This window comes from Sinocyclocheilus rhinocerous, unplaced genomic scaffold (genome assembly GCF_001515625.1).
Source record: "Sinocyclocheilus rhinocerous isolate Xijiao unplaced genomic scaffold, SAMN03320098_v1.1 scaffold1588, whole genome shotgun sequence".
Taxonomy (NCBI): domain Eukaryota; kingdom Metazoa; phylum Chordata; class Actinopteri; order Cypriniformes; family Cyprinidae; genus Sinocyclocheilus; species Sinocyclocheilus rhinocerous.
In genome coordinates this window covers 339,940-358,037 of record NW_015648510.1, presented here as the reverse complement: position 1 = coordinate 358,037, position 18,098 = coordinate 339,940, and the positions used below count along the sequence as shown (strand labels likewise).

The following is an 18,098-nucleotide window of genomic DNA, read 5'->3' as shown; positions in this document are numbered from 1 at the left end:
CTACGTGATTTACCACCTACCACTGTAACTGTTATTCAGCAGGCCTTTTTTGTAATGTTGTAGAGCCCAACCACAAGTTGGTGGGCGGAGTTAGTGTAAATAGCCTCTGCCAACAAGGTAAATAGTGTAAATAGACACTCCTTTAAAGGGGTCATATGATGCTTTTTTAAAGATCATTATTTTGCAGAGTCTTAACTTTGATAAAGAATATCTCTTTGGTTTTGAGACTTTAGTCTTTGCAACTTCAGGGATCTTATCTATGCACAATCAGCTTGTAACACTCCAAAGAGAAAGAAAAACTTGAAATCGCATCATATGACCCCTTTAAATCATTTCAATATGATCAGATTGTATGAATTTGTGCAATATCGCCTCCTCGTAAAAATAGGTTCATATGGTGTAGTTATTTACCAGCAGGGCCAAACTTTTACCCCTTGGAATAGCCCAACTTAACAACATTGACTTAATTTGTTTCAAATACATCAAAACACAACACAACCAAAAACCTGAAATTATAGCCAGAAAAAAAAGGAAAAGGTTTAAAGCTGCACAAAAAGGCCTACCCACATCAAAGCTTGTCATACAACATTATATAAGACATGATCTTCACAGTCATCTAAACCTGTAGCTTGAATGTCAGCGCTGAGTGTTGAGCGGGACTTGGTGAACATCTAAATGAAATCTGGCATGCAGCACAGCATTCATCTTTCCTAGAAAACTCTAATCAGCCTCCCACATTACGTGTACAAGCCCCTCCTGCAGTTGTAAATGTGATGGAAAACATTTTTCTGTCACACTGCAGACAAGCAGAAGCAAACGCTTTGCTGCGTTATTTCTACAGTTTTATTTTCTGCTTTATTTATTGCTCGACTCACGTAAGCGATTTCTTCCCCTTCACAGCACATCTGCGTCATCAGTGAGATGGGGAAACAGAAATATAAAGTGTGACAAAACACCTCTTTCAAGAGGAATGGACATTTATATTACCATAACAGATGAAAAACTCGTTTTGACAAGACTCCTGTGCTCTCAAATCAGAGATAAATCTGATCTCTCAAATCTGATATCTGTAACTGACATGCTGCATTATGTTTGAAATACTATATAATATATTCTGCATGAATTGGGTAAAGTCACATCACAGTACTAACGTGATATGATGTGGAAAACAGACTTAATGTGTGCCATTTTATATGCTGTATAAGAGCCCAGCTGTTCATGTTTGTCCTATTTAGAAGATATTTGTTTGACAGACCATACATTCCACAGAAGACATCTTATACTTTTCAAGCATACAAAATGCTTGCTGGTTTGGTGATGACAACACTTCTTTCTTTTCATTGTTTTTAAAAGTGTAATGATATTGCAATAGTTCCTTGTCAATAAAATGTCAGTGATTTCTTGATGTCTTTGTAACAGACATCAGGGTGTAGCAGATATATTCCATCTGTTGAGGAGACATTACAGATTAATAGCATAAACAAGTTGTATATCCTTCCAACAATTTCTTGGATACTGAAGTCTATCCCACCATCTCAGGCTTTAAAAAACATGTTTATATATATATATATATATCTCATACAAAATGCATGTTATTGTATTTTTTGTACTGTAGTACTGATATTTCACATAAAAGATGTTTACATGTAGTCCACAAGAGACAATAATAGTTGAATTTATAAAAATTACCCCGTTCAAAAGTTTACATCCCCTTGATTCCCCTTACCTGAATGAATCGCAGCTGGGGTTTTTTTAGTGATCGCTGTTCATAAGTCCCTTGTTTGTCCTGAACAGTTAAACTGCCTGCTGTTCTTCAGAAAAATCCTTCAGGTCCCACAAATTATTTGGTTTTGCAGCATTTTTGTGTATTTGAACCCTGTCCAACAATGCCTATGATTTTGAGATCCATCTTTTCACACTGAGGGACTCATATGCAACTATTACAGAAGGTTCAAATGCTCCAGAAGGGAAAGCGATGCATTAAGAGCTGGGGGGGTGAAAACTTTTGAACAGAATGGAGAGGTGTACATTTTTCTTATTTCGCCAAAATACCATATTTTTTTCATTTAGTACTGCCCTTCAGAGGCTACAGAAGATTTAACTCACAACTTACAGAATTTTAAGGATCTGCTGCTTATGGTGCTAGAAACAGGACAAGTTCAGAGGTCTTGTGGAGTCCATGCCTTGACACATCAGAGCTGTTTTGGAAGCACGAAATGAACTTACGCAATATTAGTGGTTTTAATGTTGTAGCTGTTCGGTGGATAAAATTGATAAAACCTGATCTTTGCAATAAAAATAAACAGGTAATGTTATTAAAGAATATTAATAAAGAAAACAATGCATTGTTTTCTTTGAGTACTGTCTTCTACAAAGAACACAAAAATAATGTATTTTTTTATGTTCAAAACAATATGACAACAAACAAACAAATAAATACACGCCTTCAGCTTTTTTGTTTGGTTCCAGAAAGATGTATTTGCACACTACAAACTAGCGCTAAATAAAGAACATCTGAAAAGCCCTAAATAAATCAATTTCTATTGAAACTTTGGATGGTGCCGTTTTCCCCAGTGTTTTGCCTGGGGTTTGACCTCTTTGTCAGTGTACAACCAGACAAAACCAACATCAGGGTTTGATTTACTTTACAACCTGCTGTGGTTATCTCACATCTCAGACAAGCAATGAATTCACTGGAAATTTACTGCGCTAATACAGAACTCAAAGCTGATGTTCCCTGAGAATCCTGAAAAATCTCGTTTCTGCTCATCTGCTTTGGATCTGCTGTCCTACAGGCAATCCGCTTGAAAAGTCTGGCTCTTGAATTCAATAAGTAAGCAAAACGGACGCTAACACCTTCAAGGACATTAGATAACACAACCCAAGGTGACCTTACAATGATTCTTCTTATATGTGACATATGAAACTATATGGTCTAATCCACTGTCAAAAAATTATTTTTTGAGTCTGGTTATGATATTGTCCTACATGGTTGGTTTAAAGTGTCGAGTGAGAGCTGTTTGTGCCTCACACCGAGCTTTCCATGACTCAGTCTGGGCGCCAGCCGGGTACAAATGCCAACAGCCACCATCTGCCATCAGTTACTGCACCTCATGACTGGAGAATGCAGTGCTGCACTGGAGACACAAAACGTTTTATTTCATTAGATCAGAGAATTAGATTAGTCAGTGGGTCATAATGCATGAAGTGCGTTATTATTTGTCTTACAAAAGACGGTGAGGCTTATTTGTGTTTAAAGATCCCATTAAATGGTCTGTCGAAAGCAATTTTCTGTTGTGTATTTACAGTCCCTTTGCAGGCCTGTGTGATTCTATCTATCTATCTATCTATCTATCTATCTATCTATCGTTTCCTCACAACTGTGTACATATTGCACATACATAGTACATATATGATCCAGGATCAACAAAAGATGTTGATCCAGGAACATGTCTTACTTGGCAAAATCACGGCGACCATATATTCTAATGTGTGTGTGTGTGTGTGTAAAACACAGTACCATATTTTATCCCATGAACATCTATATAAAAAGTGCATTATTGAATATAAAATGACATGCATATACAAGTAAATATATTACTCGCATATTTTTCAAGATCTAAAAAGCATCAATTCCCCATGTATTACTCAATATATTGTAATATATTATTAACACAATATATAATTCTGTATATTTAGAAATAATTAAATAAATTGATCATTAATACATAAGGAATGCATTTTCTTTTTCTAGTTATATTTTCCATTTTCTATATGAGCTGAAAGCTAAGTCAGTAGGAAAACATGGAAAAGCAGGCCAGAGAAAATGCTGTATGAGTTCGCTCACAGACACAGCAAGCTGGGACTGGTTTGTAATTTGCAAAAGGTTTAACATGCAGTTTTGTACAGCTACAAAAAGTAGAAGGAAAAGACAGTCAAATCTCAAATTCACAATGTACAATGTATCATGTTGCTTTTCTATACAGTACAACGTTACAGGCATCAGTATAGGTGTTATGGGCTAAATGCCCCTCATGTAAGTGAAGGACTAACCGAGCTCTCTTAGTTCCAGCTCGAGTATCTGATGTATAGCTACAGATTACAGAGGAGGGAAATCCACCTCTTGTCCCCCTGAATTAAAAGGCATTTTGGGTATATGTGACAGAACTGACAAAGTCACTCTTTGTTGGCTTGGCTGTGACTCGCTTGCTCTTATCCAACATCAGCACTTAGGAACGGTTAACTTACCTAGCTGATAAACGCTCTACACCTCTGTGGGAACCTGGCGGCCTCTCTCCCAGCAGTCTAAAACAAGATCCGCTGAATGACAGACAAAGAGATGGGCGAGTTTCTCATGCTGGGTCTCTGAGGTACAACATCACCAGAGGAGCATGGTAAGAAAAAGACTACGTACAAAAGACACAATAATGAAACACTGCACCTTCACATGTATGCCATGGGACAGAGGATACAATTTCACTTCTCAATAGGTGCCAATGGCCTGGATTTGTGGGTTGAACTAAATGATTTGTGTTGAGGCTATATTTCATAAACTTACATTCTAACTTTCTGTGAAAGGCAGTAATTGGGGGAATAAACAGTTATTGATGAATACATATCACAGTTTTGTCATTTGAACTATAAAATTAATTTAACTACTGAAATGTCAACTACTGAGTCTTTAAAGGGATAGATCGCCCAAAAATGAAAATTGTCATTAATCATTCTCCCTCATGTCATTCCAAACCCGTAAGACCTTCGTTCATCAATAGTTAAATAAGTTATTTTAGTTTTTTGCACACAAAAACTATTCTTGTAGCTTCATAAAAGTACGGTTGAACCACTAATGTCACATGCACTATTTTGTCTTTATTCTTGGTACCTTGAACGTGGTAGGATTCTTGTCGCTTATGGTGGGTCAGAAAGCTCTTGGATTTCATCAAAAACATCTTAATTTGTGTTCCAAAGCTGAACGAAGGTCTTACGGGTTTGGAATGATGTGAGGGTGAGTAATTTGAGTAAGTAATGACAGAATTTCCATTTTTGGGTGAACTATCCCTTTAAGCAAAACAGCCTCTCAGTGAACTAAAAGAAAGGAATCGTTTCACCATTCACCATTTAGTTTGAATCATAATCTGACTCATTATATACAAGTGTATCCGGAAAGCATTCACTTCCTTCTCCAGATCTGTGGCTCGATACAATCCGGTCTCGGCGGTCTAGACAATTCCTTGGACTTCATGGCTTGGATTGGATTGTGTTCTGACATGCATTGTTGACTGTGGGGCCTTACATAGACAGGTGTGTGCATTTACAAATCATGTCCAATCAACTGAATTTACCACAGGTGGACTCCAATCTAGTTGTAGAAACATCTCAATGATGATCAGTGGAAACAGGATGCACCTGAGCTCAATTTTGAGTGTCATGGCAAAGGCTGTGAATACATGTGATTTTTTTCCCCCAAAGATTTCAAACAAACTTGTTTCACATTGTCATTATGGGTTATTGTTTGTAGAATTTTGAGGAAAAATATGAATTTCATCTATTTTGGAATAAGGCTGTAACATAACAAAATGTGTGTATATATACAGCGGGTAAAATAAGTATTGAACACGTCACCATTTTTCTGAGTAAATATATTTCTAGGTGCTGTTGACTTGAAATTTTCACCAGATGTCGGTAACAACCCAAGTAATCCATGATAGATGTCCACATATTTCTTAGTCCTCTCATTAAAAATATCTCTTTTAATTGTTCTCACCATTAAATGTATACTGAAAGAAATGGCTAGATTGCAAGAAAAACTGGCAAGTAACACGCTGAATTAAACGTGAAGGAAGACTCTCCTTGTAAGACATACTCCAATAATTTGGAGTAATCCAATAAATTGTTTTATTTACAACTTCTAAAAACCTTTTATTCATTTTTTTTTACACTGTATACATATGCTGCCGTTAAACTTAAAATAATCTTGTTTTAAGCATGAATTGTGAATGATTTCTGTTTGTAGAAGATGCATATGAACATCCAACATCAATCAATTTTACTCATAAACCTGTGGAAACACCAGGATTTAAATGTTAATTCTGTTATTATAAGTAGTGGACCATTACTACTGCAGCTAATCTAATTACTGCCGGTCAAGCGTGGAGAGCAACAGATGAAAACTTTTATTATTCAGCGTCTCCCTGACATGGCTGCATCAACACTACTGCTGTTCCTGAAACCACGCGATCTTTCTTTGCGTGCACATTATGCTAATATTTCCACATAGTGACGTAGACATGTGGGGGCGTGTTAGAATGAGCCGTTTTAGGTAGGCGTGGCTGACTCTTAACTTTTATAAAGAATATCTCTTTGGATTTGAGACTTTAGTCTTTGCAACTTTACAGATCTTCTTTATGCACCAAGAGCTTGTAACACTCCAAAGAGAAAGGAAAACTTGAAATCGCATCATATGACCCCTTTAATATAATAGTAATAGTATTGTTGCTGTTGTTGTTGTATCAACTAGGATATCTAACCAAATGCTAGTAAACCTTATATTGTCTTGGTCAATAGTGCACCAGGCCTTCAAAACAATAGGAGAAAAGCTGCTCTTTGAGATTCAGCAGCCTTTTATTTCAGAATGGGTCACAAGAGTTGTCCTATTGTTCCTGATGCATTGTGGTGGAAAGAGGCGAACAAAACACTGCCCTCCATTGCCTTTGTCCTAAAGCTCCACGCTGCATCCATGCTCTATGCCACTATAATGGAGTTTGAGACTGGAAATATTCTTTAAACCCAAAAAGATTACATTGGGATGTTAGAAATATTGTTGTAGTATCGTGAGCTGCCATTTTCTCTGAACAGATGCATGTCCAGCTGGTTATGGCAAATGAGTATGATTTATTTTGGAAGGAAGTGTGTACACTATGAGCATAAAAAGCTTAGAATATTACTAAAACGGCATAATAGTTTAATTGCAGGTAAATTCAGCTATTATAATGTCAGGTTTTCAAGTGTGCTCAACTTGTGACTTGTGAAAACATTCTAGCCAGTGATACTACCGCCACTGCTTTGAAGAACTGGATTTGTTTAATCATGATTACATAAAATACTGCCAAGAACTAGCATTTGGAATAAACTCTTGGAAGAGGATCTGATTATTTTAATTAAACCCAACAGAAAAAAAAAAAAAAAAAAAGATAATTTGACTGATCGGAAATGTCAATTACTTCCACAAAAAGTTTTCAAGAGAACAAAATGTTTACAGCATGATCTTGATAATATCACTAAAACATTTACTGCTGGCAGTAGAACATCAACACAATTCAAAATCAGGCTTTAAAACAGGTTTCTGAGCCACTAGTGAATTACACAAGCACTCACAATCCGCATTAATAAATAGTGACTGTAAGTAATTGAGCAGAGAATACATAGGCATGTGCCTCTTATGTAAGAAGAAATCCTGTTGGTAGAAGTCGACAAGCGTATTTGAATATCGCATCCTATTGGACAACAGGCCGGCGGGCAGTCAGAGGGGGAGGGGCTTCGGAGGGACTGAACGCCAGTCAATGTAGCAAATGTATTTACCTTTGGGAAATCCGAGTCTTTAAGCGAGTCGGTTCGTTTGAACGATTCGTGAGCTGATTCAAAGGAACCGACTCACCAATTTACCAATGTCTTTGAGAGACTTTTTTTTTTTTATTGCTTCTGTTTTAAGTAGGCTTTTAGTTAGGTAATACTAGTGATTATCACTATGCTATATACAGTGTTGGGCTAGTTACTCAACGAATGTAATATATTATTCATTACTAGTTACTCATTTCAAAAGTAATATTGTTACTTTACTTATTACTTTCTGGCAACAGTAATTAGTTACACTACTAGTTACATTACTTTTTCTTCACGCCCCACAGAAGTTGTAACTGTGTATCTTCCACATAAAATTCTAGTGATTGATAGTAACATTCAAGTAGATGTTTTGTATTAATCTCATTAATTGTCATGTGTAGCTTGAAGCTAATTGTAATGTTTGCGCTACCCATATACGATTATATTTCATTATGTATTTTATCAAATCGCGTTTGTAAGAAACTTTAATTTTCCCAAAATATTTTTAATTATAGTAATATAATGTACCAGATGCTGATCAGAGGGATGTGGGTGGGATGTAATGCCAGAGTAAAGTAAAGCCACAACTTACACAACAGTGCTCAGATCATCTTTTTTCCTGACAAAATCAATATAATGCAATATTTCTATCTGCTGAATGTAAGCTTTTCCATATTCCAAGTTTATCTGCTGCACTGGGGACATCACAGGCATGTGCGAGTCATGAAAATTATGAAAATAAATCTAGGAATTGTTTGATTGTTGGATTTTAAATTAGCGGGGTTGAGGCATCAAAAGTAACTAAGCTTTTTTATGTATGGCAACTGTAATATTATTACTGAAATCTTATTAGTAATTAGTTACACTACTAGTTACTGCAAAAAGTAATATTATTACAGTAACTAAGTTACTAGCTACTGCCCAACACTGGCTATATACAAGGTTAAGGTTGTGTCAAGTACTGTGTTGTTCATTTCAACCCCTGGACAATTTACTTTGGAAATTATAGTTTTCATTAATTGTTACATTCATTGTTAGGCTACTGCTGTAAAATCACAATATGACATCCTCAAACAGGATGTTTATTTATTTATTTATTATTATTATTGTTTTTTTTTTTTTGTGCGTGTGGTGGTGTGGCTGAAACCAATTACAGTTTTGTTGTAGTAACCCAACTGTGAGTATTTTGCCGGAGGCTATGGTTACCATGGTAAAGTTTTGTAAGAGCCACCTATCTTCAGTTTCCTTCCAAGATTCTACAGTGAAGTGAATCGTGAAGTTATTTCTGAACGCTTTAAAAATCGGTTCAAAAGAATCAAAAGAAAGAACCGATTCAAAAGAACGACTCGTTCGCGAATCGGACATCACTGGTATCTGTCGCGCCGCCAACTGGAAGTAACCGAGATCAAACTGTTCGCCTACAAATCGTTGATACATACGTGCGCTGCGTTCTAAACGCTAGTCATTCTTCGCGTCCGTATGAGCTAGATTCTGTGACTTCTGTGGGTTTTTCTTTCACTATGAAGCTACTCATTTGGCTATGGAATACTGTAAATAATCTCTGGTCGATAGATTGAAAGATATTTGTATATTAATCGCGTGTTTGGCAGAGAAACGATGCATTATGATTCATGGTCATCTAATAACTGGAACAGGTAGGTGTTTTACTGAGCCTCTCTGTCATACTATTGTTAGATATTGTTGCCATGTCAGAAATAAAGGAAACGTACAGTTTGATGAGCGGAGGACATTTCTAATCGAGATGATGGTTTTATGATTGTTTACCACCCACAGTAATAAACAATGCTAGTAAACACTCCTTGTTATTAAACATCCTGAATGTATTCAAAGGGCAGATTTTCAGCTCATGACAGCGCATGATGTTAAATCGGGACTAGTTCTCTACTGATTTAGAAATGCCTCTTAAATACCACAGATCGCGCCATAGAAACACATGGTGTGCAGAGAACTGGACTCGAAATGAAAAATGGTAGGCATGTCAGATGACAAGCTTGCGTCGGTACACTGAGGCGTTCTAAGCAGATCAAATAATAATTCTGCTTAATTATCTCAATATTATTGCCTGAATACCCGAATATTGCGTATGTTTACTAACCTAAGTTTTGTTTTCTATTCTGCTGTTTTACTACGCTGTATAGTTTACCATTCTATACTGTACATTTTCATACTTTGTTGTACTATTTTACTCTATAGTTTACCCTATTCTATACTCCAGTCTATATTTATCTTTATTTTACCTATTAGTAAACATGGGAAAAGCTTTGAAGACTGTGTTTGCTAAGGGAATAAAAGTAAACACATTCATACTCTGTTCTATCGTGCTCTACTCTAAATTAATTGTTATGCCATTTTGCAAACTTATTCTGAATAATAATAATAATAATAATAAAAAAGTGTTGAACTCTGTTCTACAGCTCCATACTCTATAGATATTTTAGGCAATATAGAAATCCTGGCCAGGACGCGTCCTGGGAAAATGGCACGTATGGTCACCCTAACTAATGGGCATTTTGGGACGCCTGTTGGTAACTATTGACTGGGGTAGATCTCCTGTCTTAACAGGGGACAGTGTCACTTATCTTTATTTCTGTCCTACATTGTGTCCTCTTCAGTAACCTTTCTTTGGTCGCAGGATCTTACAGTGGACGGGCATGAAGAGATCGGATGGTGTGGATTAGATTATTGGGAATATATCGCTTTGATTTCTCTCATCTCAATGTTGGGCTCCAGAGGACCTCTGCCTTTGTGCTCTGAAATGAAATAATGGCAACGCACTGGGCTGCATCAAAGCACCAAGATGAGAAGAAAAATCCAGCCGGGTCGTCAGTTTTTGAGGTAAATAATTTCGTTGCTTTAAGAGAAATGTAGAAGCGCAATTAAAAAGACATTAAGGCCTGCACCATCTACAGCTCATGACAGGACAAGTGCTTCAGTCGGACACTCTTGTAGTGCAGGCGGGACGTCCATAAAGTCAACAGGATGATTAGAACTTGTATTGATTTTTTTTTTGTTTTTTTTTTGTGCATGTTGATTTTATTTTGATTGGTCTGTTCAAACCTTTTTTTCAATGAAGTTCAACAGAAAAAAAAAAAAAAAAAATATATATATATTTATCTACTATGGCAACTACTTACAGGCCGCTGGTATTAATAAATGTTTGTACTGTGAGAAAATTAGACTTTTTTCAATAGAATACAATTTTAGAGATGGAGAACACATGGCATAGTATTATCTTGCTAGAAGCAGCCGGTGACTGTTTACACTGAGACGGCAATCATTAAATGAAGTAGCCTATTTATTTTATTTGGCAAGCAAAGCCCTTACTTATCTAATCTCAGTAATGTTGTAAGGCTGCCAATGCATAATGTCACTCTTCAGAATACAAGAGCAGCGTTGGATTTTGCGTGTCCACTCTGACATGTGGCGTTACATCATCACTGAGAACATAACGCCGTGCTGCAAACGCATGCTTGGATTAACCTATCAGTAACGGCAATACCAGTTTGTGTGTGTGTGTGTGTGTGTGTGTGTAATCTCCTTAGTAGGCTCAGGGTCTGTGGGTACAGAAGGTTGGTGGGCACAGCAGTTTGCAAACACATCAACAGATCACTTATTATGCGTCCAGAGGGATTCAGTATTTTAATTCTATGTTTATTTCTTGAACGCAGCCAGTTCTCGAAAGAAATTGTTTACTGTGAAGAAACAGAACGTTGCTTTGAAGGATCAGTGCATTTCTTCAAAAGTGCAATGCATTATTTGGAAGTAACAGTGCATTGTTTTGAAGGAACGTGCATTATTTTAAAAGAACAGTGCTTTTTTGCATGTTATATTTTGTGTGGATTCAGCTGTTTGATAAAAAAAACATCACTGGTCTGAAGTTTAAAGCAGTAGGCTCATTTGAATAATGTCTTCTGAAACTCTTTAACAACATTAAAATGATGTTCACACAGAATGTGTTCTTGCATTCAACTGTGATGCATTTCTATTGTTTTTGTATAAGCATACAGGATATGCTAGATGGCGGCGTTTGACCGTTGTGCTTACTTCTTGGTGTTCAAGAAACGTGGTGCTTAAGTTAAAAATATTTATTTGCATTTCTATACCTTGTGTTTTTCATTCCGCTGCCTTATGTGTCATGTTTTTAAGTACAAAAAACACTTCCCTCAGAATCACTAATCGTGATGCCGTGGCACAGTTTTGGGGCCCTGGTTGTCTTAGTCCAGTGCTACCTAGTTATGAAGTTAAACAGTAACTGAAGTTCTCAGCAGGTGCGTGAAAAGTCCCCAGCAGACTCATAAAAAAGCTTTTATTCACACCATTAAATAATGCCTTCTTGAGTTAACAGCGTTTGAGCTTCAGTAAGCTTCATTGCACTACCATCAGTACACTATATAGTTTTAAGATTACAGTTTAAACAGTGTGATTTACTATTATAGTTCAGTACAGTAATATTTGTAATATGTATGTGTTATATAGACAGTAGCTCTGTATCAAAACCTGGTGAGCTGCCTACATAGCCAGCCTTCTTCTGTGCCAACATCCTAACCATCTTGCATGGAAACTCACAACTGACTGATTCAGACACCCTACATAGACAGTCACAGCAACTCTTCTAACTAATTGTGAATTAGTAGGATTTGGTCTTAAAAGGAAGCAAAATTATGTTTCATACCTTTTCAGCTTCCCATTGGCAACATGTCTGCAATATGCTTCTTTAAAATTCGGTCTTGGTAGACAACCTACTAGGAGAAAATGAAATGCAGTGGCATTATGTCTGTCTAGTCATTCTATATAGTGCCACTGGCAAACCGAAACATTACAGCGTGTAATTGCATTGTTTATATGCATGAAAGAGTGATGTGATCCATTATCCACACATTTGGTGTCCCTCATGGTTATTTGTGGGGTCCAATTGTGTTCACGCCTGTGATGAAGCTTGTTTAAATCATTATCACCCTGGAGTCCTCCACTTCCTGTTTAACATGAGTGAAACCAGTGTTCTACTTCAATAACATCACACCCAAGACACACATAAAGATATAGGGTATGTATAGTAATATGCATCAGTTCCTCAGTCATGGAGCTTTCCTTAAGTCCTTCTTTGTAGAGCATGGACAGGTGCAGGACTGTACCTGCTCCGGTCTCTCTTGACACTTATTAGATGCCCCCAGGGGTTTATTGTGCTCGGTGGTCTCAGGTGGGCCCGTTATTCTGTCCCATCTAGGTCTCCATGTCTAATGAGGGCGTCACTCCCTGTCTGTCTGTCTCTCTCTCTCTCTTTGTGTCTCCCTCCCTCGGTCTCCCTGCCCCCTGTGAGGACGCTAGCGCCATGGAGGGTAATTAAAGCCCAGCTGCTTTTTGCTTTTACACTTCCACTCTCTCACTCACACACATATGTGACCCTGGACCACAAAACCAGTCATAAGGGTAAGTTTTTTTTAAATTGAGATATATACCATCTCAAAGTTGAATAAATAAGCTTCCCATTGATCGGCTAATGCTACAAATATACCCCAGCGACTTAAGACTGGTTTTGTGCTCCAGGGTCACATATACTCTGGTGTTCCCCAGATGAGGTCACCTTGTGGAGGCTTTGAATTCTGTGTCTCTTGTAAAGCTTGTTGAAAAGTAAATCTGACAGTTCAAAAGTTTAGGGTCTGTAAGATTTTTTTTTTGCTCCGAAAGAAGTCTTTGCATTTATTTGATCAAAATAGTAATATTGTGAAATATTATTACAATTTAAAATAACTTTTTAAAAAATGTTTAGAAAGTCACAGATTAAGTTCTGTGATTGCAAAGCTGAATTGTCATCAGCCACATTATACTTCAGAAATCATAGTAATATATTGATTTGGTGTTCAGGAAACATTTCCTATTCTTGCTGAAAACAGATGTGCTGCCTAATATTTTTCTGGAAACTGTGATACTTTTTTCAGGATTCTTTGATGAATAGAAAGTTCAAAAGAACTGAATTTAATTAATACAACATTATTGTAACATTATAAAAAATTACATATCAATCGACCACTGTACAATGTAATAACTTGCACCATCTGTAATATATACAGTACATATATTTTTTTAGCTAAAGTCACCAATACCCTCAACCACATGGCTCTGGAATGTACTGTATCACTCGCGTTTCATTATGCAATCAATTCCTAAATGAATAAAACCAATCCCCGCCCTACATTTTCTTCATTTTCAATATCCTATTTAATTCAGAAATACAGTACATCATATTATAGACTTGACTTTAATGTTTATCTGTGAATTGTTTGCACAAATCATTAAGCGATTGAGGTTCATGCTTTTGTAGATGTTGTGGAGACGCCCTTAACAAACTCTCCTTTTAGATCTGACCGTTGTATCATTGAATCCAATGGACCAAACCATAATCCAATGTTGACAGGGCTGTTTCTGTGTGCCATCTCGGACCAGAGCTTTGAGTTGCCACTTCAGCCCTTCACCCGCTCATTCTGTTTCCATATGTATTGATTTCTGTTGTCTGTTCAGAAAAACAGGCGGAGAGAGCGTTAGATGCTGGCTCTCACTGTGTGCATGTTTGTGGATTCACCCCTGTTTTCACTCTATAGTCTCTCCCTCTCATGTGAATGTGTCTGTGTGCTTGCCTTTGGCTTGCCCTCTATTCTAACATATTTGGGAAATGCTCTGTTCGATGCTCTGCACAAAATGGTTTGACACTGATATATGGATTGACTAATTTATTTGCCTTACGTTTTGTTTAGAACCTGGTTTGAATGAATTATGCAAATTAGGCAATGCCGTAAACACCCACAAAATCACTGCCGAGCACAGTATGCTCAGAGCAGTTGCCTGTCTTTTCTGCCATTGTGGTTTGGATACTGGTTTCTCTGCCAGGCTTCATTGGTCAACTGGCTTCACGTCTGCATCCTGGACCAGCATGGACATGTCTTGCTGGTCCAGTCTGGTTCATTCAGCAGGGATTTAGGGAAAGTGCAGTAAGATCTGCAATCTCTAATCCAATAGATTTCCGTAAACCAAGTGTTCCAGTTCCTGAGCTAAAACCACTCTAGAGATGGACATTTCTCTCTAAATACCTCACAGAGCTCCAGCCTTTCTTTGGGAAACATCAGAAGTGTCTCATTTAAGGGTTCCCCCGTAGCCACTTATCCGATTCCCAGTTATCCTCATTCAGTCAAACCTTTGGATTGCTTGTGTGTTGATATGTGCTTCTTTTGTGTATCATCGGAAATAGGAAAATTGTGAACACCCGTTTAATCTGGAATCCCAACCATTGTAGGTTGAAATCACAGTGGTTTAACATTAGGTGCTTTCCTGCAGTATTGCTCCACATTTTTTATGTCATAATGACTAGACAAAGAAAAAAAGCAGCCACCAGAGGGACGTTTGTTGTATAAATCTATAGTCAGAATGGAGACTGATAATCTGGTATAAATTACTCCAGTCTAAATCGCCCCTCTTTCTCATTAACACTGGGTGGAGGGGCAGAGTGAGCATGTTTCTCAGTGGGAATAGTGTTCATTGAGGTAGTGTTGGTCTACATTACAAATGCCCAGAGCACATCTGTGTTAAGATGCTGCTACCTGCTCTATCTGCAGTGGGTCAAACACAAACACAAACTGTGACTCTTACAGTAGATCATGTTATCTTAAGCTCAGCCCTTTTAAAAACAATTAGCAAAAAAGTCAAACTATTTAGTATAGTTATTGTTAAAAGTATCAAATAACTAACTAAATAAATTAATTAATAAACACATCTTTTTATACTGTTTGAAGGAGATCTCATTTAAATTTTTTAGATCTTATTTACTTATTTATTTTTTAATTGTTTTACAAGAGGAACAATAACCGTAGTAATTATTATGGTATACTGTAAAGTGTTGTTTACTGCGTACATTCGATTTTTACAATGCATCAGCATAAGAAATAGGTTCGACGTGTGTAACTCAGTAATTCTCTCTTCTTCCTCTTCAGTAGTTAGAGGTAACTTAGCTAACACCTGATGAATGAATAGCAATAACTTGTTAGCAATATTTTTTTTCCCTACACAAAATCTATGGAATGCTGTCTGTTGCATTGAGACTTCCTGTCAGCGAATGGATGCCACATTCCTCGGTCACTTTCATTTTCATGAGTTTTCATTTGGCCAGCTGAATTTAATCGTGATAGCATCTGAATGCTCTGCATAGCTTTAGCATTCATGTCCTGACCACAGCCGTCACCGTACATTAGAATCGTTCGCCTGTGCACGTTTCACACATAGTTTTTGTCAGAATCATTACCAGATTATTTTGTTATTTCAATGACTCCGTTTTTTGTGTTTGTATCTACATCTGCATGGACACTTTCAGATTTGAAGTAGGAAATCTCAGTCTTTCCTGTTGGTTTAATGAACTTGGACTGTGATTTTACCAAGAAGTATATGTTGCTGGAGCAAGATTATAATCAACCATTTAAATTTTAGGGATAGCGGAAGGGTTTGAATTAGGGCTGGGGTCAGGCTTGAACTAATTTTAGGGGTTACTAATGCTTTGGCAGTAGCCTTGGCTTCAGAATGCATGCCCACAGTCTGTTCACATAGTGTTGGGAGCATATAGGCTTCCAAAAGGGCAACAGCTAGTTGAAAATGCTGGTTCCAATCTGATTGGCTGGTTTCTGCGCAATCTCTGTGAGTCAGTTGAAGCAGTCTACCTGGAAACAAAAATTGTGTATAAAGATTCTGGGCTGGACCAAAATTTGATTGGGCAGTGGATTTGCTGAAGTTTGCCTGATCTTCTAAGTTGCTGGTTTTGGAGAAAATACGCTAACAAGTAAACCAAACATATGAACAAAAGTCTTGGGGGTTAAGGTTAGTACTGTTTGTTTGACAGCCAGTAGAACAAGAAATGTGTCACAATCACCTACTGCAGATAACCAGAATTTCCCAAAGTAATGCTCCAGTTCAGCCAGTGTGGCATAGTGTTTGTAGGCTCTCAGTTTTTATGTCTTCTCAGGACACATTAATTGCTGTATCTCATCAGCTGAATTGTTTTCCATCTGAACTCAAGAGTCATGTGATAAGTTTGTGTCGCATCAGTCAGTGCCTGAATGGCCCACCCACACATCATGTGTGTTTTTTTTATCAGGAGATTTAGCAGCCCGTCATTGATTTGTTCTTTTGATGTGCGCAGTGACAGAGCGAGAGCTTCACTACCGGTATTGATTTAATCTGATTGGCCCCTGGGCTGGTTGGAATGGGTCAGAATATGAGGTTGTGGACCCTGGACTTATCCATTCACTGTAAAGGGGGAGATTCGCAGTTCATTAATGAAAGAACTACGGGGGTCGATCTATTGGTCTTTTTAGGGATCTGGCAATGATTTGCAATACAATGAGATTGCAATTGACTGTGTTTAGTTACTTGATTGTTCATCTGCCTGTTATATCACCTCCAAGAAGGTTGCAACACTTTGGGGTATGTTTCAATGTTTGTGCTGGTTCTCACAGTGCCTAGAGGAAACACCGTACCCAAGGGATGGAGGTTTTTGAGTGTACTAGAACGATGTGTTTCTCCAGCATGTGTTTATACAGCACTACGGATGAGGCCCTGGTGTTCCAAGTCTGCACATTGAGAGTTTGGCCCAACTGACCTGCACAACACGAGTGTGTATATAGCCCTGACCTGCCCTGAGAGCCTTCATGTGTGGCTTCATCAATCTGCTCCACATCTTCATGTAATCTTCCCCATCTACGCTTTGAATTTCATGTTGCTGCAGCCTTTTATTGCAATCCAGCATAAATTTTATGCAGAGCCAAGAATAACCTAACACAGTTGTCGGTCTCTGGTGCATTGCTCTGGTTTAACTCGCTCAGGTTTGACCTAGTATCCCAAAGCTTCTCTGAAAAAAAGCCCTCTCCATGGTAGTGCCTGTCTACTGAACCTGTCCTTCTAAACAGCATCTAATCAGCACTCTTCATTTCGCTTCAGACTCTGATGTGGTTCTGGCTGCCAACTCTCTACGTCTGATTGACAGTTGGCATTTGGATGTTATTAAAATTGCATGTGTGGAACCAATCTGCTGACAGTTGGATTCCTTTTGTGGTCGGTGCATTTCTGAGCCAAGATCTGCAAAATCCAGCCAGATTCACCTTGGGACTGCTTTGCTATACTAGTACTTCGGATATAACAGATATAATGTTTACAGTATCATTGCATATCTGTCAGATGTGTAGATGCCCCTTCATCATAGCGTTTTGCAAGCATGTGTTTCTAAAAAGTAACATACTCAAGATTCATACAAGATAAAGTAACTACTGTAGATGTATTCATTATAAGAAAAATGTGAGTTGTCTTTGCCTATGTAATACTTCCTGCCACGATGCAAAGGTGCATGTGCTAAAGGCAAGGGTGTCCAATCATGCTCAATTAATCATGTTCAATTAATCATACTCAATTAATCATACTCAATTAATCATACTCAATTAAACATACCT

At 37.7% G+C, this 18,098-nt stretch overlaps 1 protein-coding gene and 1 long non-coding RNA gene across 7 annotated transcripts in view; one reads left to right on the top strand and one right to left on the bottom strand.

The window, feature by feature from the left end:
* Window positions 1-2,446: 2,446 nt before the first annotated feature.
* LOC107709768 (uncharacterized) lies at window positions 2,447-5,370 on the bottom strand. 2 transcript variants are annotated; one of them, XR_001636528.1, is made up of 3 exons: window positions 5,116-5,370; window positions 4,249-4,406; window positions 2,447-3,137 (listed from the first exon to the last, which is right to left on the bottom strand). It is a non-coding gene; the product is annotated as an uncharacterized LOC107709768 (long non-coding RNA). The 2 variants fall into 2 exon arrangements; XR_001636529.1 differs by having other exon boundaries at window positions 4,249-4,365.
* Window positions 5,371-9,014: 3,644 nt separating this feature from the next.
* Window positions 9,015-18,098, top strand: part of arhgap21a (Rho GTPase activating protein 21a) — a 99,814-nt gene continuing 90,730 nt past the window's right edge. For 4 of the 5 annotated variants that reach the window (XM_016514390.1, XM_016514388.1, XM_016514387.1 and 1 more), the window contains exons 1-2: window positions 9,015-9,254; window positions 10,253-10,455. In XM_016514390.1, the coding sequence (XP_016369876.1) occupies window positions 10,384-10,455 (72 nt within the window). In that variant the 5' untranslated portion in view covers window positions 9,015-9,254; window positions 10,253-10,383. Of the gene's footprint in view, window positions 9,255-9,535; window positions 9,590-10,252; window positions 10,456-18,098 lie in introns of all 5 variants that reach the window. The other variant, XM_016514386.1, reaches the window with a different exon arrangement.